Source organism: Phalaenopsis equestris, unplaced genomic scaffold, assembly GCF_001263595.1.
Source record: "Phalaenopsis equestris unplaced genomic scaffold, ASM126359v1 Scaffold000754, whole genome shotgun sequence".
In the NCBI taxonomy this organism is placed as follows: Eukaryota; Viridiplantae; Streptophyta; class Magnoliopsida; order Asparagales; family Orchidaceae; genus Phalaenopsis; species Phalaenopsis equestris.
The window spans coordinates 276,308-299,797 of NW_018165194.1; the positions used below are offsets into that span (position 1 = coordinate 276,308).

The window sequence follows — 23,490 nt, forward strand, 5'->3', positions numbered from 1 at the left end:
TCTACTATTCCCATTTTGGTCAATCGGATCCAAATCTCGATCCATTTGCTTCTCGGTTGATCGCGGCGGCGACGATGGGAGTTCCGGCGTTCTACCGTTGGCTCGCCGATCGTTATCCTTTGGCAATTGTGGATGTGATTGAGGAGGAGCCGACGGAGGGCCCTGGCGGCGAGCCTGTATCTGTCGATCCCTCCGCGCCGAATCCTAACGGGATCGAGTTTGACAATCTCTACCTCGACATGAATGGCATTATCCATCCTTGTTTCCACCCGGATGGCAGGGTTAGTTTTTTTTTTTTTTTCTCTTTTAATGTCACCTCCTTATTTAATCTGCTAAGAATTAGGATTCTTGGAGTAAAGAACTCTGAGGGTGGAGTTTCAGTGTAGATTGTGTATATGTTGTGATTTTTTCTTTTAGCATGCTGAGTTTGGTGATGGGGAGGATGACTACGCTTTTGGTTGCAATGCTGGGTAGAAATTGAAGCAAAATAAAAATTAAAAATTCCATCTGGTAATTCTTTCTACATATGTTGCAGTTTGGAAACAGTAGGCTGTATTGATGTCCGCGTTTCTATTTTTATTTGCAGCTGATGTGGTTTTTCACTAAATTTGGACTAGCTGTTTGTTTAGCAGAATTTGTGTGTAAGAGCTTGCTTATTAGTTCCAGTTCTTGCCTTAATGACTGAATTAAATTACATTCTAGAGCACTTCAGGGGTTAATACTCTTGCATTTCTGGTTAATTTACAGGGTTGCTGGCTTTTGGCTAATGAACAGTCATCTTCTTCTTGGGGGTGTTTGGTTGCCTATAAGATTTAGGTTAAATAGGATTTAGCAAATATGATAAATCCGCATCAATCAAATCCAAATGCTGTAAATCCAGAATAATGTTTGGTTCAATTGAAGGTTAAATCCATTCAATTCGTTTATACTTTATTCCTAAGATAAATCTGCTAAATCCACATAATAATCAGATTTAATAAATCCTGATTTACATTAAAAAAAGTAGCGGAAGGAAAGAAAAATTTTATTTAGTGAAGTATGGTTTTAATTTGTTCGATTTTTTTTGTCTGGCTAGATTTACGTAAAATATTACTTAAATCCTGCTCAAATCTGGCTAGGCAGTTACCAAATGTCCCCTAATGTTTGTTTTGTTCCTGGTGGGTAGGGGTGGGGATGGGGCTGATATCTTTGGGAATTTGACGGATGTTTTTATTTTCCACTTCAAGTAATGGTGGATTCTGAGCTGTTTAAGCAGTTCAAAGCATGAAATAAGGCATGCTGTCAGGAAAAGGTGCAGGCAGAATAAGTTTTGTTCAGATGAAATGGTTATCATTTGCTCGCCTTCTTATACTTATATGATATGAGAATCATGTTAATAACTTTTCTTCAAGATAAATCTTCAATAAGAAAAAAAAAGTTCAAATCAGATTTGGATATTTGTATAAAACTCTCATAGTTTGATATTTTGATGAAGATGAACAATGATTTCAAAATTTTACAGACAAGGATAATAGTTTAGCCTGTTTTAGCAAAAAAGACAATTAAACCTGACTCTATGTAAGGGTTTCTTTTGAAAACTTGGAAGTTCTTGCAGGATTTCTTTTAAATTATGGCATCGCAATTACCGTTTTTTTTAAATTACGGCAGCACTATTTTATGGTCTAATTATTAAAAAGAAATTATAGGTTTTAATATCTGGAGTTCCAGTTTTTTGAAAACCTTTAGTGTAATTGTTATTCCCTATTAGCAAATGCTTATACCATAGTGTTCGTCATTGCAGTATATGTTTTAGGTTTTATTGGCGAATGTTTTTTCTCATTCCATCTATTGAGCCATGTTAAAGGTAATTTTTTTTTTGCAGTCTCCACCTGCAACCTATGATGATGTTTTCAAGTCAATTTTTTATTATATTGATCATCTCTTTGGATTAGTCCGCCCAAGAAAACTTTTGTATATGGCAATAGGTAAGATTCTTTGGATATTGATGCCATCATGACAAAATTTTTCTTTTCTTAGCTGATTTTATCTGCACATTCAATGCCTGAATATTGCAGATGGTGTTGCCCCCAGGGCTAAAATGAATCAGCAGCGAACCCGACGTTTTAGGGCTGCGAAGGATGCAGCTGAAGCTGTAAGTATCTGGTAGCCCCTTTCACGAGCATTATGATAGATTTCTTATCAGGGCATTTACATACATAGCACCCAATTCTTATGTATTTATGTATATCACACCAAAACTTTCATATTTATGCACATAGTTCTCAAATATTTGTCAAATCAAATTAGCATTCTTATCACCCTTTTCAACTTCTTAGAAGTGAAATACATCTTTTCATGCTTCGGTTTAAAGCAACATAGTGCTATGTGTGTAAATATGCAAGTTTAAGCGTGATTTATGTAAATACATAAGAACTGTGTGCTGCCTATGTAAAGTTACCTTTCTTACTTGCATTTATACCCATTTATATCGGTGTTAATTTTTTCACAGGCATCTGAAGAGGAAAAGCTGAGGCAGGAATTTGAAGAAGGAAAACTGTTGTCTCTGACGGATAAGCGAGAGACATCTGATTCAAATGTCATAACTCCCGGGACTGAATTTATGGCTAAACTTTCTGTTGCACTTCAACATTACATTCAAATGAAATTGAAACAAAGTCATGGGTGGAGGTCTGTTAAGGTGTGGACATAAGTGAACTTAGGATAATGAGTTTCCCACTCACAGATTCTACCATTGCTTGTATTTGTACATTATTTTTGTGTTCATGATGCCTCTCTCTCTCTCTCTCTACACATGCACACATGTATGTATTCATTGCTCTATTATTTGAAGGTAATGTTATCTGATGCAAATGTGCCTGGCGAGGGTGAACACAAAATAATGTCCTACATACGGTTGCAACGTAACCTTCCTGGTTTCGATCCAAATACAAGGCATTGTCTGTATGGCTTGGTATGTAGCATTCTACAACTTTTATCTCAGCTTTTAGCTTCAATGGATATTTTTATCACCCTCTGTAATCTCCCATGCATGCTTATGAATTTAAAGTTTTAACAGGATGCAGACTTGATTATGCTATCTTTGGCTACTCATGAGATTCATTTCTATATTCTGAGAGAGGTGGGCAAATATCATTAATTACTTGGAAGATTACATACATACCTCTCCATTTCTATATATTACGCATAACTTCTAAACTTCAATTTTTACATACCTTCCACCTTACCCATGCATGAAATGGTTTATTTAACTTCTTATAGGTTTAAATAGTGCTATTTTTGATATGATGGGGGGTTTAAATGTAAAAAGTAAAGTTTAAATGTTAAATATGTAAAGAAGTAGGAATTGGGTGTAAACGCCCCTAATTACTTTTTTGGCAGATGATTGATTATTCTTTTTTAGCAAATGATTTTAGCTTCTGATTGTTGATTTAACTACTAACCATTTGAATAGATGGTGACACTGCCAGGGCATCAGGGGAAATGTTTTTTGTGCGGTCAGGTTGGGCATCTTGCCGCTGATTGTAGAAGCAAGTCTAGTGAAAATGCTTCGGGTGATGATGGAAAAGCTCTAGATGAAACCCCAATTTACAAAAAGAAGTATCAGGTATGGATTTATTTTATTAATAACCTTTTCTATTTGTAATTTTGATTGACTGGTATAGTTCTTGTTTATTGATTAATGTTTTATTTGTAGTTCCTTAACATTTGGATCTTGCGAGAATATCTGGAGTACGATTTGCAGATAACAGATCCGCCATTCAGAATTAGCTTTGAACGGCTTGTAGACGATTTCGTGTTTATGTGCTTTTTTGTTGGAAATGATTTTCTCCCGCATATGCCGACATTAGAAATCCGCGAGGTTTGTAGTAGGTCGGCCTTATGCCGTTAATTTGTTAAACTTGCACTGCATTTTTAAAATTTACAAACATTAAACCATTTAATTTTGGGAATATTTTTTTTGGGTGGTTTTATTCATTTGAGGTAACTTTGTATGGTATGCTTCAGGGGGCAATTAACCTACTCATGTTTGTGTATAAGAGGGAGTTTGCAGCGATGGGCGGCTATCTAACAAATGCTGGTGATGTAATTTTTCTCTGCTTGTGCTTAGCTGAGATTTTGTTTTCTTTGTATATTTCTTCTTGAATTTCGTATCAATTTTATTTTTTTTCTCTTTGTTTTCATTTAATTGTTTCTTGGAAAATATCCTCGAATTTTGGGAGCACGTCAATCCAATTTTTATTCATTTTATATAGGTTTTACTGGAGAGAGTGGAGCATTTTATTCAGTCAGTTGCTGTCTATGAAGAACAAATATTTAGGAAACGTGCTCGTATTCAACAGGTAATCGACTTTCCCGTTGTCACTATGATATTTAGAAGAATTTCTTTTATGCAGATTTGGTTGTTTTTTTTCAATTTATATTCTTCTCTTTTCCAATGAATTTTCAAATTAACCTCTAAGAAGTATTTTCTCATGTGAGGTAATGAAGTTCTATTTTATTCATGGTTCTCTAATCCACAAGTTATCCTTTACTAACCGATTTATTTCAAAAGGATGTTTTACTGCAAGAGTTTTTTTATTTTTTGTATTTTTTTTTTATTGCAAGGATCAATAGTTGATTGGCAACAAGTCTATGATAAATTGTATGACGGTTACAGTTTTATATTTCTACCCATGTGTACAGACACTTCTAATAAAGGAGTCGTACCATATCGGATATGCATCGGACATGGACACGACTATGTCCTTGTTGGATACGGCTTAGAAGAGTCCGATTTAAATAATATTTTAAAAAAGAGGACACGTGTCAGACACATATATCCTAAATTAATGAATTAAAAATTTCAAAAAAAATATTTTTATAACTAAAAAATGATATATATTTTTTATGTAAAATTTAATGAAGATTTACATACATATCACTCAATATGTATGTATTCACGTATCCAACACTTAAATTTAAATTTTTATATAAATGACACCTTACATATATACATATGAAAATGCACATTTCACTTTTTATAATTGAAAATAGTGGTATATTAGATGTGATATGAAGATTTGGGTGGTGTAAATGTATAAATCAAAATTTATGTGTTAGATATGAAAATACATAGGAATTTAGAGCCAAATAAGCCCGTGATCATTTTATTTTTTTTTAATGAATGATTGATTTAGGAGACTTGATTCTTGTTATAATTGAAGATAAAACATGTTTATTTTTTGTATGTCATAAACTAAATAATTATCTATGAACATCTTAGGTGTTATTTGGGATTACTTTTATTTTTAATTTTATTTTTTATTTTAATGTTTTTATTTAAATTAAAATATATATTTAGAGGCTAATGTTATTAAAAGTCTTAAGGGCTATAATTTTATCAACAACATCAACTTTTAAAGTGAAAGAATTTTATTGGAGGAGATTTAAATAGAAATATTGTTAGAGTGGTAGAATATTTTAGAAATATTTATGATGGCTATGATTTTGGAGTGTTTAATGAAGAAGACAGAACCAAATTAGATTTTGCTGTAGCGTATGACTTTGTTGTTACTAATAATTTAGTTAAGAAAAGAGATGAAACTTATAAGAATGAATCTATTAAAACACATTGATTATTTTTTATGAGAAAAAAAATTTCATCGAGAGTGTAAAGATTGTAAGGTTATTCTAAGTGAAAATTTAAGTATTCAATATCGATTATTAATTTTAGATTTGAAGATGAAAAGTTGTAAGATAAAAATACAAGAAAAGATTGTCGTAAAGTTAGATGGGGGCTCCTAAGAGACATATAAAATTATTTTTATGAGTAAACTTCATGATTTAAAGATTTGGGATGTTCATGAAGAAACAAAAATAAAGTAACAAACACTTTTAAACAAGTGCCAAAATATGTATTTTAAGGATCAAAAGGAAAAAAATATCAGTAAAAATAGTTGAACTGGAATAATAAACTGCAAGAAAAGTTAAAATATATTGTGTTATAAAAATTAGTTTAATTATAAAAGTTTAAAGAACTGAGAAAAATATAAAGTGACTTGTAGGGAGTTTGAAGAATAATTTGTGACACTAAAAAATCTACTTTTAATGATCTTTATAGTAGATTAGATATTAATGAGGGTGAAAAATATATGTATAAATTATCCAAACAAAAATAAAAGAAAATTAAAGTGTTAAGTCAAGTAAAGTGTATTAAAGATGAAATTAAAAAAACAAATTTCTTTAGGGAAGATATTCAACATAGGTGAGTGAGTTATTTTGATAAACTTTTCAATGAAGTTTCTAAAAATACGATCAACCTCAGTGATCTTAATATCGTTAATAATAGTAAAACATTTTATTTTTACCGTCACATTAGTGAAAAATAAGTTGAGGCTTTAAAAAAAATCATGGGTAAAAAATCAGGAGGACCTGATGACATCCCAATTGAAGTGTGAAAATATGTAAGAGATTTGGGAGTTTCTAAGCTTACTAAACTCTTGAATGTTATTTTCAAAATTAAAAAGACGCTTGAGTGGAGGAAGTGTATTTTGGTCTTCATTTTTCAGAATAAAGGGATGTACAATAGTATGCATATTATAGAAGATATAAGTTGATGTTTTATACTTTAATATCATGTGAGAGGGTAATTGAACATAGGTTAAGACGTGTTACAAAAATTTCTCATAACAGTTTGAATTTATGTCAGACAGGTCTACTATGGAAGCTATATATTTATTGAGAGGTTTGATGGAGAAGTACAGAGAGAAGAAGGATCTACATATGATTTTATTGAGTTAGAAAAAATTTATGATAATGTTCAAGAGAAGTCCTTTGGGAGTTCTAGAGAAAAAAAAAAGTGTTGATAAGAATTATATTCAAGTCATTAAAGATATGTATACTAGATTTGTTACTTGTGTTCGAATAGGAGGATTGACCACTTATTTTTCTATTTTAGTTGGATTACATCAGGGATCGACTTTAAGCCCATATTTTTTTCTTTAGTTGTTGATGCTCTTAATGGATATTTATAGAATGATGTACCTTGGTGTATGCTTTTTGATGGTGATATCCTTCTTGTGGATGACTCTATAGAAAGCGTTCCAGAAAAAAAAAAAACTTGAATTATGGAGGTGTACATTGGAGTCTAAAGGCCTTCGTTTGAGTAGATATAAAACCGAATACATGGAATGTAATTTTAGTAGTAGTAACTCTAGTGATTGAGTTGTTACTATGAGTGATCAAATCATTAAAAAGGTGCGTTTTTTTTTATAGCTCGGGTCTGCACTGATATAGATCTGGATGTTATTAGTAGAATTCAAGTTGGATGGTTGAAGTAGAGGAATGCATTGGGCCTATTGTGTGATGGAAAATTACCTCTTAGACGGAAAGGAAAATTTTATAAGATAGTGGTGAGACTATAATGCTCTATGGCACATAATGTTGGCCTTTAAAAGAGAAGCATAAATCAAAGTTTTGTGTGGCTGAGATAAGAATGCTTAGGTGGATGAGTGGCTTGACAATTAGAGACAAAATGGAAAATGAATATATTCGTGATATGGCTAGTGTAGCTTTAGCGACAAACAAGATTAGAGAGAGTCCTTTTATATGGTTTGGTCACATTAAACGTCGATCATCTGATGATCCTGATAGGAGATTAGATGTTTTAGATTCAACTTCTATTAAGAAAGACAGTGTTTGACCTACAAAAACTTGGGTAATTGTATAAAAAGGATCTCATTCTGTTAGAATTAAATGAAAATATGATACTCAATATAACGCAATTGAAAATAAGGATTCATGTAGTCAACCCCACTTTGTGGGATGAAGGCTTATTGTTGTATTATTTTTAATATTTTATTAATTTAATTTATATGTATATATATTAATAATTTTTATTATAGTGTATCCGACGTGTCCTATCTTATATTTTCGATAATAGATATATCCCGTTTTAGTATCCATACAACATAGATTTCTATAGACAATGGATGACATATGGAACTATGCCCATAATATAGTATTGCATTATTATAGTAGCAAAACAATTATTGGGGGTGCGAAGTCTTTTGGCACTGATGAAGTATTAAGGCCATGGATTCATGTTCAGCTTTTAGGTTTCTCTAGAATTTTATTTTAAATAATAATTATTGGAGGAATTAGTAGAGGTATGCAATGATATGAATTATTGTGTAAAATCTTCTTTAAATTGTAAATTTGGTTTCCATCTTTGTGCTTGTATTAGATCTGGATAGGAAAGAGAATGAGATTCTCAGTACCTCGGCTTTTGTATATTTTTGTGCTTATGTGGACCAAAATAGCCAAAGTGGTGAATATCAAAGATGTATAAAATTGAGTCAAGAATAACCAATACTTCAAATTGTTCAATTTTGATAAGAGACAAAAGTGATGTACTCAAAATATTGAGAGGTGATCAAAAGAATTTATCGTGTTTGGAATTATATGAAAGAGGGCATAATTAAACTATGGATTGAAAATTAAGGAGAGGAATAAAAAAATTACGTCAAACGTATTTATCATCCTGAAGACAATATATTTTGAAATATAGTAATTAAAACATGCAAAATAAATGTGAAGAAAATTCTCAATCACATTTAATTTGAGATAACAAATTAAAATTCTAACAAGCAAATTCAAAATAAATGCAATTAAATAATTAAAATGAATCATCCTGCAAAATGTGGTTAGTCAAGCCCATTTGGATGGGAATTTTGATGTAATTTGATGCTAAACTATCTCATCTTTTGAAAATTCTTGGAATCCCTTAGAAGATTCTTATGGCCTTGCCTTGGGAAGCTTTTGGAAACTTCTAGGACTTTATAGAATTTTGACAATTTATAAAAAATTCTAGACTCTAATTGGTTTATTTTTTGAAGTTGGAGAGTCTCCTTAATTCACGCTTTTCCTTTTAGTCATTTAATTTTGCAAATTCCATAAATCATAACATAATGATGAAACATGTGTGATCAATACTTGGCTAATGATATTGACATGGATTACAACAGAAACACAACTATCATTCATCCATGCAGATAGCTTGTCTATTTGTTTTGATAATCTCATATAAAGGTATCTTATATTGATAGAACCGATTTGATTCTCTCTTTTTTTTTTGACATATATGTATTAGGGTTAATCACAAGTTTATCAACAATAAATGAAGTTAAGGCTAATGTATTATCTTGCATAAATAAGTTAGTACAAACATAATCCTTTTTTTTCTAGTTCTTTTATTATCTTGTGGTTCACTCTTGTACTCTGTGGTGTCGTGGACTCTTGTACGATTATACAAACTATTAGACTCATGTTCAGCTCGAATCGAACCCGGGTTGAGCCTGATCCCGCCTTCTTTAATTAAATAATTAGTTGCATCGATTTTTGTGCTGTCGCGGAACTATAACAATATGGGTGCCCTTTTCGAGTAAAATCGACGTTCCAGACATCATTGCACAGTTCGTTTTGTCATCCGAGGTCGTCCGGACAAGTTCATCGATGACCGAGTAAAAAATGCGTCGAATTTGGTTTTCTTTGAATTTTGGGTTCGCAATTGATCATTTTGAAAATTAATTTCAGTTTTAATTAATGGTGAAGTGTATGCAAGCGCTGGTAATGTGAATTGTGACATTTATGTGCATCGAATATGTGAATTGTGGTGTTTGCATAGCTAAGCTATGAAGGTTTTCCCTAAGGTCTCTTGATCCTATAGGAACTAATTCTTGGGCCCTCCACATGCTGGTCCTTAGCCCTTTCAACTAAGAGTTGAGTGCTTGTGACCACTCATGTGAGGTTTTTACAAAAATGAGTCAAGAAGTGGTTTGAAAATCTATTTAATGCGGTTTCAATCACTAGTCCTCTAGGATAGTCAATATGAGAGTCTTAAGGCTAGATCCTAGACTCTAAGAGAAAGAAACCAAAAACTCACAAAAAATGAGGTGAACAATATCGAGCGCAAAAATTTCTTCGTGTTCGGCTCATTTGCTAAGCAAATGAATCGAACATGAGCTACTTAACGAGCCAAACACGAGCAGTTCGCAAACAACGAGACATTTTGACAGCTCGAGAGATAATGATAAATTTTTATTTTTATTTATGCCCCTCTTAAAAGACAAGATTTGAAGCCGCCTATTCACTTGAGCATCAATAGATGACAAGCTAACATATAACTTTGAAAGCTGAGTTGAATATGGGACACCGACAATGTCATCAATAGGCGTGGGAAGAGAGGCTAATTGCACTCAAGGATCTGTAAAAATAATTGTGGGAACATGTGAGATTCTGGTATCCTCTTTTGGGCTTAGTTTCACAAGGGGAGGTTCTAAAGGCTCTGATTCTATAATTTTATCAATTTCTTGTTCCAAATTTTGTGGACCTGCTTGATTTGAAAAAAGTGGCACTTCATTCACCATAAGTGATAATAGATTTTGATTGTATGCTTGCTTAGGAATTTTATTGTTTGGATGGATAACATATGATTTCCACAATTTTGGGCAAGTTTTAAAGCAATTAGAAGAATTTTACCAAAAAATTTGCAAACAGTGTAATATGATGGAATGCTTTCGTTAACATCCTTTTGCTAATAATTACAGGAGGACATAACTTAAATTTTTGTGTCTAGAGATTATGTTATGTCCATCTCAACTTGATAGCCACAAGAGGTCTAAAAAATTAAGGCATGGTAATGTGTACTTGTAAATGCTTACAAAAGGTAGAGCTTAGAGAAAATATAGCGAATTGATTAAATTAGTGCAGCTAATAGTGCTAGGGGGTTCCATGGATGAATCAAAGTGAGTAGACTATTTTGACACATATATTGGTAAGTTGTGAAAATAGTTTAGAATAATTTGCTTCAATTGATTGTCTGATAATAATATGATTAATCAAGATGAACAATCGAATAATCTTCAGCGAAGTATAAGGATAACATAAATGTACCATATAATTTCAAGGTTGGGATGCTCCATCAATAACTTGCCCATGATAAAGAGGGAGGATGGAATAGATAGCTTAGAAATCTCTGATTCAGTGGGCTATTTGTATTAAAAAAAAAGTTTTAGCCTTAATGAAAAGGAAATGAGAACTGAATAAATCAAACTTGTTGATATGGATAAGCTGTCAGTTTTCTAACAATATTGATAAATGATTGAGGAGCACCAACAATATAAGAAACATAATTTGCTGCCGAGTAGTAAATAGAACTATAGGAGATTTTTAGCATTATAATTGATGGCGTTGATGCAACAATCTTGTTAGATAAAATAACCTGAAAAATAGGCAATTGTTATGAAGGCATGGAAATCAATTATTGATTCTTTGGCATGGGAAGAGAGGAAGCGTGATGTTGACAAATTGAAGTTAAACCTTTGTAGGCAGGATCAAGACAACAAGAGCACCGTGTTGAGGTCAGAGATGGCATGGACATTGCCACTCAGAGGCATTTGTGCGCTCATAGTGTTGAGGTCGGAGATGGCATGGACATTGCCACTTAGAGGCATTGGGGCACTCATATATAACATTGATGGATCAAACCCAACACAACTGGTGCAAGCATGGTGATTTGTGAGGAAGGCAAAGCTCAACAGGTGCAACCTTAAAAGATAGGTGTGACAGGTGCTTATAACATGGTTGCAACAACCGCGAGAATGTACTTACGAGCGTGAATTGCGCACCATCATGGCAATAACTCACTAGCCGATGGTTATGCGTTAGAACGACCCACATGACGTATGAGGGATCAAAGGCTTGTGACGGTTGCACATGGATGGATCCATGTTTTTCTTAAACCATATTATTGTAACAAAAAAAAAATTAAGTATATTAAGGGCAATCAATTAGAATTGACAGAAAGAAAGTCAACAAGGAATAAATAAAGTGGAAGTCTGAGGAATTAAATTATTAGATACATGGAAATTACAGAACAGCTCATTTGAATACCCTTGCTTGAAGTTTGGCAAAGTTAGTTGAATGATAATAGTTTTTTTTTTTAATTTCTCTCCCTGGTAAATGGAAATTGAAACCTTTCATCCATCAATGATTTAACATTGTGAGTAATCTCTTCTGAGACATGACTAAAAAGAATCATGTTCATCATTGTGATTAAAACTTGAGGGGTTGGAGGAGCTGTTGTAAATATGGTTCATTGGAAGCATGTCAGGATGCCTGGTTTGTTCAATAAATTTTTAGTTGAGACCTTAACTCATGTGGCAATGTGCATGTGTAATTTTCTTGTTGTAGTAGGACAACTTTTAGACCAAAGCATCTCTTAGATGCCTTACAAAACAACTTGCTTTTGTGCTGAAGCAACATTACTGATAGTTTTGTTTTGAGCATTTGTACTAGGGCTTTGATAGTGTTGTTTTTTAGTATATGTACTAGAGGACTATCATTTTTTTGTTTTTCTTTTGTATTTATGTTGCCTTGTACTCCTTTATTTTTAATTAAATGCATTATGCAAATTTTAAGGAAACATGTTGAAGAAGTTACTTGATACGGGAGTTAACCCAACACCCAATAGGGGAAACAAGTTCTATTACACAAAAACAAATGAGATCAAAATCAACAGCCTTCAAATAGGAAAAACACTACACAAATGCAAATACCCACTTGGGTGAGGTGGGAAGATGGTGGCAGCAAGGGAAATAGGGGTTGGAGGGTTATCCGGCGACGGGACAACCAACTGAACAGCTACGGGCGACGTAGGCTGGGCGTGGTGACAAAAAGCAAGGAGGGTGTAGGAAGGAGCGGCAACAACAAGGAAGGTGTAGAAAGGGGCACTGACAACAAGGAAGAGGCTCACACAGGGAGGGTAGCAACAACAAGGGAGGTGCATGGAGGGGTGTCAACAACAATGAAGTTCATGGAATGCAGTTGTGAGCAGGCGAGGGGAATAAGGAAGAAATTATACAGAGATAATCACCATCGTGGAGTTGGATACAACCGGAAGATCGCCTGTCCTCATATACAACCTTAACAAGAGAAATGACTCCTACGACAGAAAGCTAAAGCAAAAATTGAACCCTAATCAGAGAAATTAACATATATATAATAGTAGATAACTAAAGGGACCCCTTACCTTGAGCGACAACTCTAACCCAGAGGAAAGGGCTTGTTTCCCCCCTGCTTAACCGATTCAACCTCCCCTGCCAGTTCAGCCTTGGGTTACATCATAGCTATTATTATATGGTAGGAAGGAGCAAGATCCTCAATACCCAAAGGAAAAGCTGGTCTCTGTTGACCTCAATTTCGAGGTCTTCTCTTCCTCTTCCAAGAACATAGGATTTAGCGCTAGGGTTTTTTTACGGCCCTCTTAGAAGACTAGTATTGGGTCCCGCACCTAATTAGGAATTCGAGCCTTTTGTTAACTCCATGAAGTTTCATATGTGTGGTTTTGAACCCTCAACATTCAGGTGAGTCGATTGAAACCAACATTTCGAAGCTCGAGTCGAGCTCTTATAAGGATAGGACCAGCCCTAGGGAAACTCTCCATGACCTGGACACTCATGAAGATCGCAATTTGCACGATCACACACATAAATATCAGAATGCACATCACCTACACCTTTATGAGTTTCATAATTAATCAGAATTAAAATCAATATTTGAAAATGGTTGATCACGGATAAAATCAATTTTGACACATTTTTGACCCGATCATTAACGATCTTGTCCGGACGACCCCGAATGACGAAACAGACCGCATAGGTGTGCCTAGGACGTCGAATTTGTCTAGGAGAGACACCCATGTTGATATGATTTCGTGCACATTTTAATAATAATATTCTTATATATATATTATAAAACAATATAAAATAAAAAATAAAAGAAAAAAAACACTACTTAACCTAAGGGCCGATTCACACCTCTTATTCTCGGGAAATATTTGTGTACGTAATACACACGCAATTCTGCGTGCGTACTCCATTTAGGGCTGTCGTGATCAATTTGACTCGTTGTTCGCGAACAACTCGTGTTCGACTCATTCGTTAAGCTTAATGAGCCGAACACGAACAAATTTTTAAGCTCGAAATATAAACGAGCTGAACACAAATAAACATTTGTTTGCTCGTGTTTAGCTCGAATTAGCTCGAAAAGAAATAAATAAATAAATATATACACACACATGTAATACATATTCATAAAATTAAAAATAAAAACTTGTTATTAATTAAAAAATTTTAAAATAAAAAAAATTATAATATAAAAAATTATAGTATATAACAAATTATTAATAAATATTACTTATATAAATATTATATATTTCTCTAATATAAGTTATATAATTAATATAATATAATATAAAAGTATAAATTTATGTTCGGCTGATTCTCTATCTTCCGAGTTTCGCCTCTTCTCCTTCCTCTCAAAATCGCGAGGGTTCGACTGCTTCTCCTCTTCCAAAATCCCAAAATTGCAAAAGGTGTTTGACGAGTCGACGACTCTTTTCCTTCCTCTCAAAATCGTGAAAGGCGTTCGACGAGTCGGCGACGGCTGCACTCCTCTCAAAATCGCAAAAGGGTTTCGGCGGCGAGAGCTAGGGTTTATTGTTTGTCTTCCTCTTCCTCTTTCTCTTCCTCTTTCGAGTTCCGAGTCATCTTCCTCTTCGAACTATCTCCTCCAATTTCGAGTCGAACATGAATACAACCTTCATGAGCTATTTCAAACACGAGCCAATGTAGAACGAGCCAAACACGAGCCAACTCTGAGCTCGCTCAGGCTCGACTCGTTTACAACCCTAACTCCATTAACCCTGCAATACCCCCATAATAGTCTATGAATAACATCGAAATAGAACCCGCGAAGTTTATTAGGGTTATAGGTTATTGGAATTAATACCTCAATAACCTCCCAATAACCCCCTAATAACCGCGAAGTAGAGGTATTGCAGAGGTATTCCGAGTCATCTTCCTCTTCCTCTTCCAACTATCTCCTCCAATTTCGAGCCGAACTCGAGCCAAACATGAATACAACCTTTATGAGCTATTTAGAACACGAGCCAATGTATATCGAACGAGTCGAACACGAGCCGACCCTGAGCTCGCTCAGGCTCGACTCGTTTACAATCCTAACTCCATTAACCCTGCAATACCCCCATAATAACCTATGAATAACATCGAAATAGAACCTGCGAAGTTTATTAGGGTTATAGGTTATTGGAATTAATATCTCAATAACCTCCCAATAACCTCCCAATAACCGCGAAGCAGAGGTATTGCGGGTTATTACTCACGCAGTTTTGCGTGCGTATTACGTACTCAAATATTTCCCCACCCTTGGGTTTTCTTCTTCGGCCTGAGCAAGCCCTAGCCAGGCTCCTTTCCTCACGCCCGAGCTCTCCTTTTCGCGATGCTTCGGCCCGAGGTCCCCTCTTGGTACTTCCACTTCCCTCTGCATTTCCTGTCGCCACCTCCCTCTGTGTTGTCAGTCGCCACTTCCTTGTCCCCGTCACCTATGTCTCACCCCCCGGTAAGTGGAGGCAAGTGCTCGTCTTCCTCTTTGGTCATAAAAACCCCACTTGGAGGAGTTTTTTTTTTTGTTGAAGTCTTGGTGTGAGGGGGAGGTGCTGCCGAGTTTTTGGGTCTTCATTCATGTCCCGGTTGGTTTGTGCCTGGTGTGCGTCATGAGCTTGGAAGCTCTATTTCTTTCTTGTTCTTCTCGTGTAAACCGAGCAAGGTGACCTCTTCTGCTCCTTTTTCTTACTCTTACTTCTCTTATGCTCTGTTTCTTTTGCCTTCACTTTGAAGAAAAACTTTGTTGTGGTGGCTTGAAGGCTTAAATCCCATGCATTTCTTTTTTGTTAAAAAAAAAGAGAGCGAATGTTGGATATAATGTTGTTGAGTTTACATTCTTGATAAGTTTGAGATGATATTTGGGATGTCATTTTGCTCCTTACAGGCCCCTTTACTTTACTCTTTTTTGGCATCTTTAGAATGATATTTTGTAGCTTTTCTTGCTCCTTAGCTGCTCTTTATTTCACTGTTTCGCTAAGGTATGCTTAAGTGCACTTTGAACTTCATTTTGGCATGTTCAGGGTAACATTTTGGAGCTTTTCTTGCCCCTCATATGTTTTTTATTTCGTTGTTTTGCTAAGGAATATATAAGTATACATGCTCTCATTTTGGCATGGTTGGAAAGAGGATTTGGAGCTTTGATTGCTGCTTATTTTTGTTGTTTTTTTTTAAACATATTTGGTGCTTAGTTTGGATATCGTCTTTCTTTAGCTTGGAAGAAATTTTGGAGCTCTTTTCACTCATCATCTTCGCTAGTTTTGAGGGAAATGTTTTAAAGAAAAGTCACTTTGGATTTTCACTTTTGGTAGTTTGGAAAAGTTTTACATACTTTATTAGAAGAGGGTTGAAGGTTGTTTTAGCACTACATTTGTGGAGAGGATTTGGGGGGCTTTTACGAGTTTCATTTGCTAAAAAAAAAGGATGTGATGCCGTTGTTAGCGTTAATATATATGTGAGTACCTCTTTTCTCACTCTAACAACGGTCAAAGGATTTACTTGTCGGTTTGGGCAGAACAAAAATGCATTTTTTTAAAAAGCTTAGTATACTTATGTTTTTTTGGGGCTTGATAAAAATGCGGGGTTGTCCAGCTCTTTTGATGGTTTGGGAGCCGTCATTTTTCTTGTTGTTTCTCTGTTCCCTCCTTTTATCGAGGCATCCAAGGGTTTCTATTTATTGCTTTGGGGCTTGTTTCTTGCTGACCCTAACACGAGAGTTGCTGGAATTTTTGTTTTCTGCTGCCGGGGGCTTGTTTCTTGCTGCCCCTCATTCGAGAATTGTTGTAGTTTTTTATTTTTTTGCTGGAATCTTGCTCCCTGCTGTCCTTAATTGCGATATATGTTGGCCTTTCTTTTATGGTTCGGGTCTGCTCTTTGCAGTCCTTACCCATGAGGGGTGTTGGTGCTGTTTTTGTTGACTGCTGTGGGCTTGCTTCCTGCTTGCCCATACCTGAGGCATCTGCTGTCTTCTTTTCGGTTGGTTCGGGTTCGCTCTCCCTGTTTCCCCTACCCGAGGGCTGTGTTTGTTCCCCGTTGATTGGAGTTTACCCCTGCTGTCCCCCTACTTGTAATACACGCTGGTTTGGGTTTGCCCTCTCTCCCTGCCACCTTTACCCGAGAGCTCAGTTTCCTTTTTTTTTTCTGGCTGGTTTGGGTTGCCCTCTCTTTATGCTGCCCTTACCTGTGAATTGTTGTTGTGCTCCTGTTATGGATTTACTCCCTGAGGCTGCCCCTACTTATGATACATGTTGGTGTTTTGGGTTTGCTCACCCTGGCCTTACCCGAGAGCTGGGTTTGTTTATCCTATTGTTTAGGGGTTTGTTCCCTACCGTCCCTTCTCGTGATACATGTTAGCATGTTTCGCTGGTAGTTTAGGTGTGTTTTTTGCCGCCCTACCCGACACATCAACTGAATTTTCTTGGGAGAGACTTAAATGCTGGGTTCCCATTATTTTGGAAGCTTCAAACGATCTTTACAAATTCGTATTACTTGATGTTGGAGAAAGTTTTAAATGCCATTTTGAGGGCCGAGACATCGTTTGTTTGTTCTTTTCCTCTTTCAGATGGATTGGTCCCTCATCTCTCTCACCCCATTTTACTTCTTTTTTTGTTTTTTCGCTCGTTGGTTTGATTTGTGCTGCTTATACCTAGGTATAAGTGTGCTTAGTATAGGGATATAGGTGCCATCGAGCATGATGTAAGTTGGATGATACGGGGTTGAAATGGGCGATGATGAAAGTGCTTATGTGCGCTAAAAGTGGGAATTAAAAGTGTCTCCTACTTTAATGATTCTCAATGAAGGGATAGCAGAACCGACAATACTATTCACCAGCTCTTGGTGGGAGGATGTCCTTGATTTTCTTAGGTTGTCGTTTGCCCCGATCGAGTGATAAAATGGCGGACCACTTGATCTTTAAAATATTTATATATATGACACGGACAAAAATATATTTTATCGTGAAATTATTACTTTCAACTGCTGAATAAACCCTATATGCATGAAGAATTAAAGAAACTTGAATCAGATGCTACGAGAGTCCATCCTTTAATCTCCATGATTGCGGCAAGGAATTGCTCTCTTTAGATTTTTTGGCTGGTGACATCTATCCAAAGTTGGATTATAAAGCACATAGCCCAGCTTTGAGCCCACCCCAACCTGAATTCTTATAAGTTTTTTTTCGAGTTTTCCATGCGTCACCTACGGTTTTCCTCGAATTTTCACGAGTTACTTACGGGTTTCTTCGAGTTTTCTTGCGTCACCTACGTTCTTTTTTCTTTGAGTTTCCATGTGTGACCTTGCTACTTTTTTTAACACACAAACACGTGTTTGCTCTGCTTTTTAAATCCTTTGCTATAATCGTTTACTTTTATATGCAATACTAATTGCTGTAGCGACATGGATTCCCAGGTATGCATGTTTATTTTATTTTCGTTATTGCACTCTCAAGTGCTTTTTCTTTATTTCACCTTCTACTGTTTATTCTCTTTAGTGCACTCTTTATAGCATTCCTTTACTGCGCCTTTATTATTCTTTTATGCCCGCACTTGCTTATAAAACTTGCAAGACCTTTAGGGTGACGAACAGTAGTCTGGTTTAGGTGGAACATTGCGACAGACCGCCGACCAAACAATTGCATGTACACCTTAAACTGTGAACCCTAAACCTGTAATCGGTGCGATGAGGAGCCTGGAGCAAATTCTATGGGCTGTATGATCAAGACCCTACAGTGCAATGGAGTGACTTCAGCAAACTTTCTTTATTCTTAAATAACAACAAGCCATAGAATTTCGAGGTTGTTTGTCTAGCACGACGTAAATCATCAATCTATCTTTATACTCCTATACAATCATGTTGTGCAGCATAAGTTCTAACTCTCTTTAGGCTCTAAGGTTGTCGTTCGGTACGACGTAAACCCTCCTATCTTTCTAGGCGATTTGCATGATCAATATCATGTAAATGTAAGTCATAAATAATAAAATTAACAGAATTAAAACATCTAATAACAATCACTTCCAAAACATAAAGCCTCGAGATTTGTGGCATCCCCTACTCTTTACTTCTTTGGACTCATGAAAATAACTGTTTCTATTCAAACCATTCCCACTTGACTTTTCCATGTTCAACCTTGAAAACTGAACTTTGAAAACTTGAAGACAGAAACACTTATCTTAATCTGAGTTTTCTTAAGTGACTTCAGTCATTTAAGAGGTAATTAACTACTGGGGCTTTCTTCATTAGGAAACTTAGAACCTAGGTAAAATAAACTCTTTCTAATATTTATATTAGATAGGGGATGTGTCAGTCACATAAAAGTTCGCAGACTCTAATGAATGTTATAAACTTCTTAGTTTAAATAATTAAGCTTATTAAGAAGTGGTACATTCATCTTTTGACATATTATATCACTTGTGATTTTGTGCTCAACTATCTAAACTATTAAACATATGAGATTTATTTGGTCTCACTTTTTAAAATTAAAATGTTATTTTTCAAAATCAAAATTATATATATATATTAAATTAAATTATTTTCAAAAGCAATCGGTAGGTTCCGACTTAGTGATCAAAAGTCTCTCATTATGATTGTAGAATTGATTTGATAGAAATGCTTGTAGGTTGATCATAGTTTATATTTGACTCTGTTACAGTACATTGTTTTTTAAAAATTGATTTTCTTAATTTTGAACGAGCCTTAAAGCATTCAGAGAAATTATGCCAAATTTTTTTGCAGGGTGAGCTATTGGATGGAATGTCTTCAAATTTCACTTTTTACCAATATCATAAGTAGAGGAGCTAATCGACACTCCTTTTTTTAAGTGAAACATAACGTCTAGCTTAACTAGTACTAGGGCCACCAGAATCTTGAGAAATGAGCGGTAGCATCATTAACTTAGTTGAAATAATGTAGCTGAAGTCAAGGGAATGATATTCATAATAGAGTAATTATTAGTTCCTCTGAAGAGTCGAAATAGGGTGACCGTTTTGGCATGTGCGTTGCAAAGCCATTGATATAGTAAGTTCATTGAGAAAAAGGCCTATAGTAGTCAACTAAGTGTTAGTTTAGAGGCTGGATTCGGCCGGGAGGTATCGGAACAAACGTAGGCTGGAGGAATGTCATGTTGAGAGGACTAGCTGGTGGTTTATGCTATTGGTTGGGCGATGTGACTTTGCCTGAACGTGGGCAAAAAGTGATCAACGTTAGTGAGGTCGGGCAAAGCGCTATAGAATGAATATATGGGTTTTTGTCTTCATTGATTTTTCTATGGTTTCTCAAAATCTTATGCGAATCATATTCAAGTTTTAGGGGGTAGAAATTTTGCTTTAATACTATATCATCTAGGTTTTGGGACACATAAGGCTTAGGATAGCTCCAAGATATCAAGGCCATGCCTTTATGTGGAGTTTTTAGATTTCTATGGGTGATGTTTTTTCTACAAAGGAATTATGGATGAATATGTAAGAGGTATACAATGATGTGGATTAGCATATCAAACCTAATTAGGATTTCCACCCTTATGCATGTATCTTCCAGGGAGTATAGAGAAGTTGGTTTCTTTGAACTATTTATTTTCACAATGTCCAGGGTTTTATGTGGACCAAATTTGCAGAACTAGTAAACGCTAAAATTGTGAATTTGTAAAATCAAATCAGGAAATACAACCTTAAATCACTTAATTTTGATAACAAACAAATAAGGCATGCTAAAAAATATTGAAAGGGGACAAGAAGAGTTTTCTGGATATCGTAAATAAGAGAATAATTTTCATGTGTATGGATACTAGGAGAAAGATCATTCTATTGTTTCAAGCTTGTAATTAGCATCTCCAAGACTTCATATTTATTGAAAATAGGAGCCATGCCAAATCTAAAACAACTCTAAAGAAGTTTCAAACTAATCACACTTGTTTTAGGATGACTTAGTACTCTAATAATCATTTTATAGAAACGCAATTATAATATTCAAATGAATCCTCTTTCATGATGGAACCTTCCAAGCCTTGTTCACACTTGAAGTTCAATCATTGATCCTATTAGCTTCTCTCTTTTTCAGAAATTTCTTGAAGCCTCTAGAAGATTTTCCAGGCCTTAATAAAGTTTGTCGGTCCAGAATTTTGATAATTAATGAAAAATTCTAAACCCTAATTTAATTCATTGTTCTTGTTGGATAGCCTCTTGTATCAATGACACAATATTTTGATTTTGAAAGGTCATGAAGATTTGTGTTTTAAGAAGTGAGAAGTCTTTCTGCTAAATCATAAACTCTTGTGCATGCTCCTGGGCTACCTGCAAAAACATAGATTTTTGGTGATGTTGCTTCCTTTTTTTGTTCGCATTAGACAATCTTTTTTGTTTCGATTTTCTTTAAATCTCATTGGCCTATTTAATTACTTTTTCTTATTTATACAAATGTCATATTTATGCAATCATGCTATTAACTTGTTATATGATGTTGTACCTCATTTCTGACATTCCAATTTCGATTTGTGGAATCAAAAATGATTTTTATTAAATGCTCTTTTGGCATAGCTAGGCTTAAAGGAAAATTTTATAAGGTGGTTGTGAGACCTGCAATGTTTTATGGCGTAGAATGTGGCCTATAACGAAGCATAATACCAATTTAAGTGCTGCTGGGATGAGAATGCTTAAGTGGATGAGTGACTTTACACTTAAGAGGAAAAAAGAAAAACTTATATATTCGTGAAAGGAATGGTATAGCTCTAGTGACAGATAAGATTAGAGAGAGTCGTCTTAGAATGTTTGGTTATATTAAACGTCGACCATCTGATGATCCAATTAGGATAGTAGATATTTAGATTCTGACTTATGTTAAGAAAGGTAGGGGTGGACCTAAAAATACTTGGGTATGTTGCATAACAATGATCTGAATTTATTAGAATTAAATTAAAAAATGACACTCAATAAGGCACAATAGAGAAAAACGATTTGTTTAGCTGAGCCTAGTTTGTGGGATAAAGGCTTGCTGTTGTCGCTCTTCAATATAGCTTAATTGTGCATGCCTAATGTTTTTATTTATTTATTTATTATTATTATTTTTTTTTTTGAAATAGACAACTGAGTCGTTTGTCTAAATTCATGTATATTTAATATTCTCTTTATTTATTTGTAAGTTCTCCACGAGTTCAGAATTGTGTTTCCCTTGTCAAATCATTCTTCACCGAGGCAGTTATTTTTATTTTTGTATGATATAATTTGTTCATCCGGTAATGGATTTCAGGCGATGGACAGCAATGGAGATTTGAAGCTAAAGACACACAGAGAAAGTTGTGATAATGGTTTAAGTGTAGACAAGGTAAATTTACATCTCATTCACTTGAATCGTATATGGATGCTGGATATGCTTATTTGTGATATCGGAATGTAGAGCCTGTTGCAAGCAAATTTTGTTCAGAACGCAACCTTTACAAAATGCTTCCAATATATTTCACAAACAAATTAAGGCAGAGCAATTATTACATTGTTAATGCTTTTTATTTGTTAGCATTTTATACAACTCAAAAATAATCAGAATTTGACTGGAGTTTTATGTTAGTGGTCAATGGTTAGTTTTACTGTTTTGTTCATTATTTTCATTGATCTCATGCCAAATTCAAAATATAATCAAACTAGATGGCATATAAATGCAAAATGAAAGATATTGTCAGATAAGCTTATAACCCAGTGCAAATTTAGTTATGCTTGTTCATAAATTGATCGGATTTGCATGCTCGGATCTTTTCAAAATGTAAACACTAATGGCAGGGTACTGATAATATTAAGCGAAACAAGGTTGTGATTGTTAAGTATTTTCATTACATTAACATCCTTTCTGTGATATTTATACTAAATTGTTCTCGAACTCACATAAAGCGCACATGGTGAAAAAAGAAGTTTATAGAAGATAAAATAAGTTGTTAATAAAATGCTCAAAAGATCACCTGGCAGGATTTTAGTAAATAGCTGGTTTGCAAGGCTCACTTTTGTTAATGTTTGTTTTGTCCTCCATAAATATATTATTCTAATGACTTAATCACTCTAATTAATTTTACTTCTGAATTTTTTATTTTTTCCTTGCATTTATGAGAACAGGCATGAAGCAATGTTATTCAGAGGATTCTTTTTTAAACAGACAACTTAAATCCTTTTTATCCATTTGCTAAAAAAGTCATGACCAGTTGGAACGTATTTTATCCTAAAACCCCTTATGCTTTGTGCAACACCAATGCTCTTGAAATTTAAATTGCAGAAATTCTGACCATTATCCATATAACCTTTCACTAAGGTTTTGTTTGATTAAGCTTTTCCTTTTGTAGAAGTTTGTTAAAAACTATTTTAACAAAAACAGTTTTTTAAAGTTAAATATGAATAACATCCCGAAATAATGAAAAAGGAGTTAATGACTTTTTTTTTCCTAATGGAAAGCATTTTGAAAGTTCAACCAAACAAGGCTTAAGTCTATTCGTTTATAACATATATATATACATATATATATT

The 23,490-nt window shown here is 34.6% G+C and overlaps 1 protein-coding gene across 2 annotated transcripts in view; it reads left to right on the top strand.

Moving 5' to 3' along the window:
* Nucleotides 1-23,490, top strand: part of LOC110030703 (5'-3' exoribonuclease 4) — a 69,366-nt gene continuing 45,876 nt past the window's right edge. For both annotated transcript variants that reach the window (XM_020733567.1, XM_020733568.1), the window contains exons 1-11: nucleotides 1-281; nucleotides 1,862-1,964; nucleotides 2,055-2,131; nucleotides 2,489-2,677; nucleotides 2,831-2,950; nucleotides 3,056-3,118; nucleotides 3,452-3,604; nucleotides 3,695-3,859; nucleotides 4,006-4,083; nucleotides 4,254-4,340; nucleotides 22,236-22,310. In XM_020733567.1, coding sequence (XP_020589226.1) covers nucleotides 75-281; nucleotides 1,862-1,964; nucleotides 2,055-2,131; nucleotides 2,489-2,677; nucleotides 2,831-2,950; nucleotides 3,056-3,118; nucleotides 3,452-3,604; nucleotides 3,695-3,859; nucleotides 4,006-4,083; nucleotides 4,254-4,340; nucleotides 22,236-22,310 — 1,317 coding nt within the window. In that variant the 5' untranslated portion in view covers nucleotides 1-74. The remainder of the gene's footprint in view (nucleotides 282-1,861; nucleotides 1,965-2,054; nucleotides 2,132-2,488; nucleotides 2,678-2,830; nucleotides 2,951-3,055; nucleotides 3,119-3,451; nucleotides 3,605-3,694; nucleotides 3,860-4,005; nucleotides 4,084-4,253; nucleotides 4,341-22,235; nucleotides 22,311-23,490) is intronic.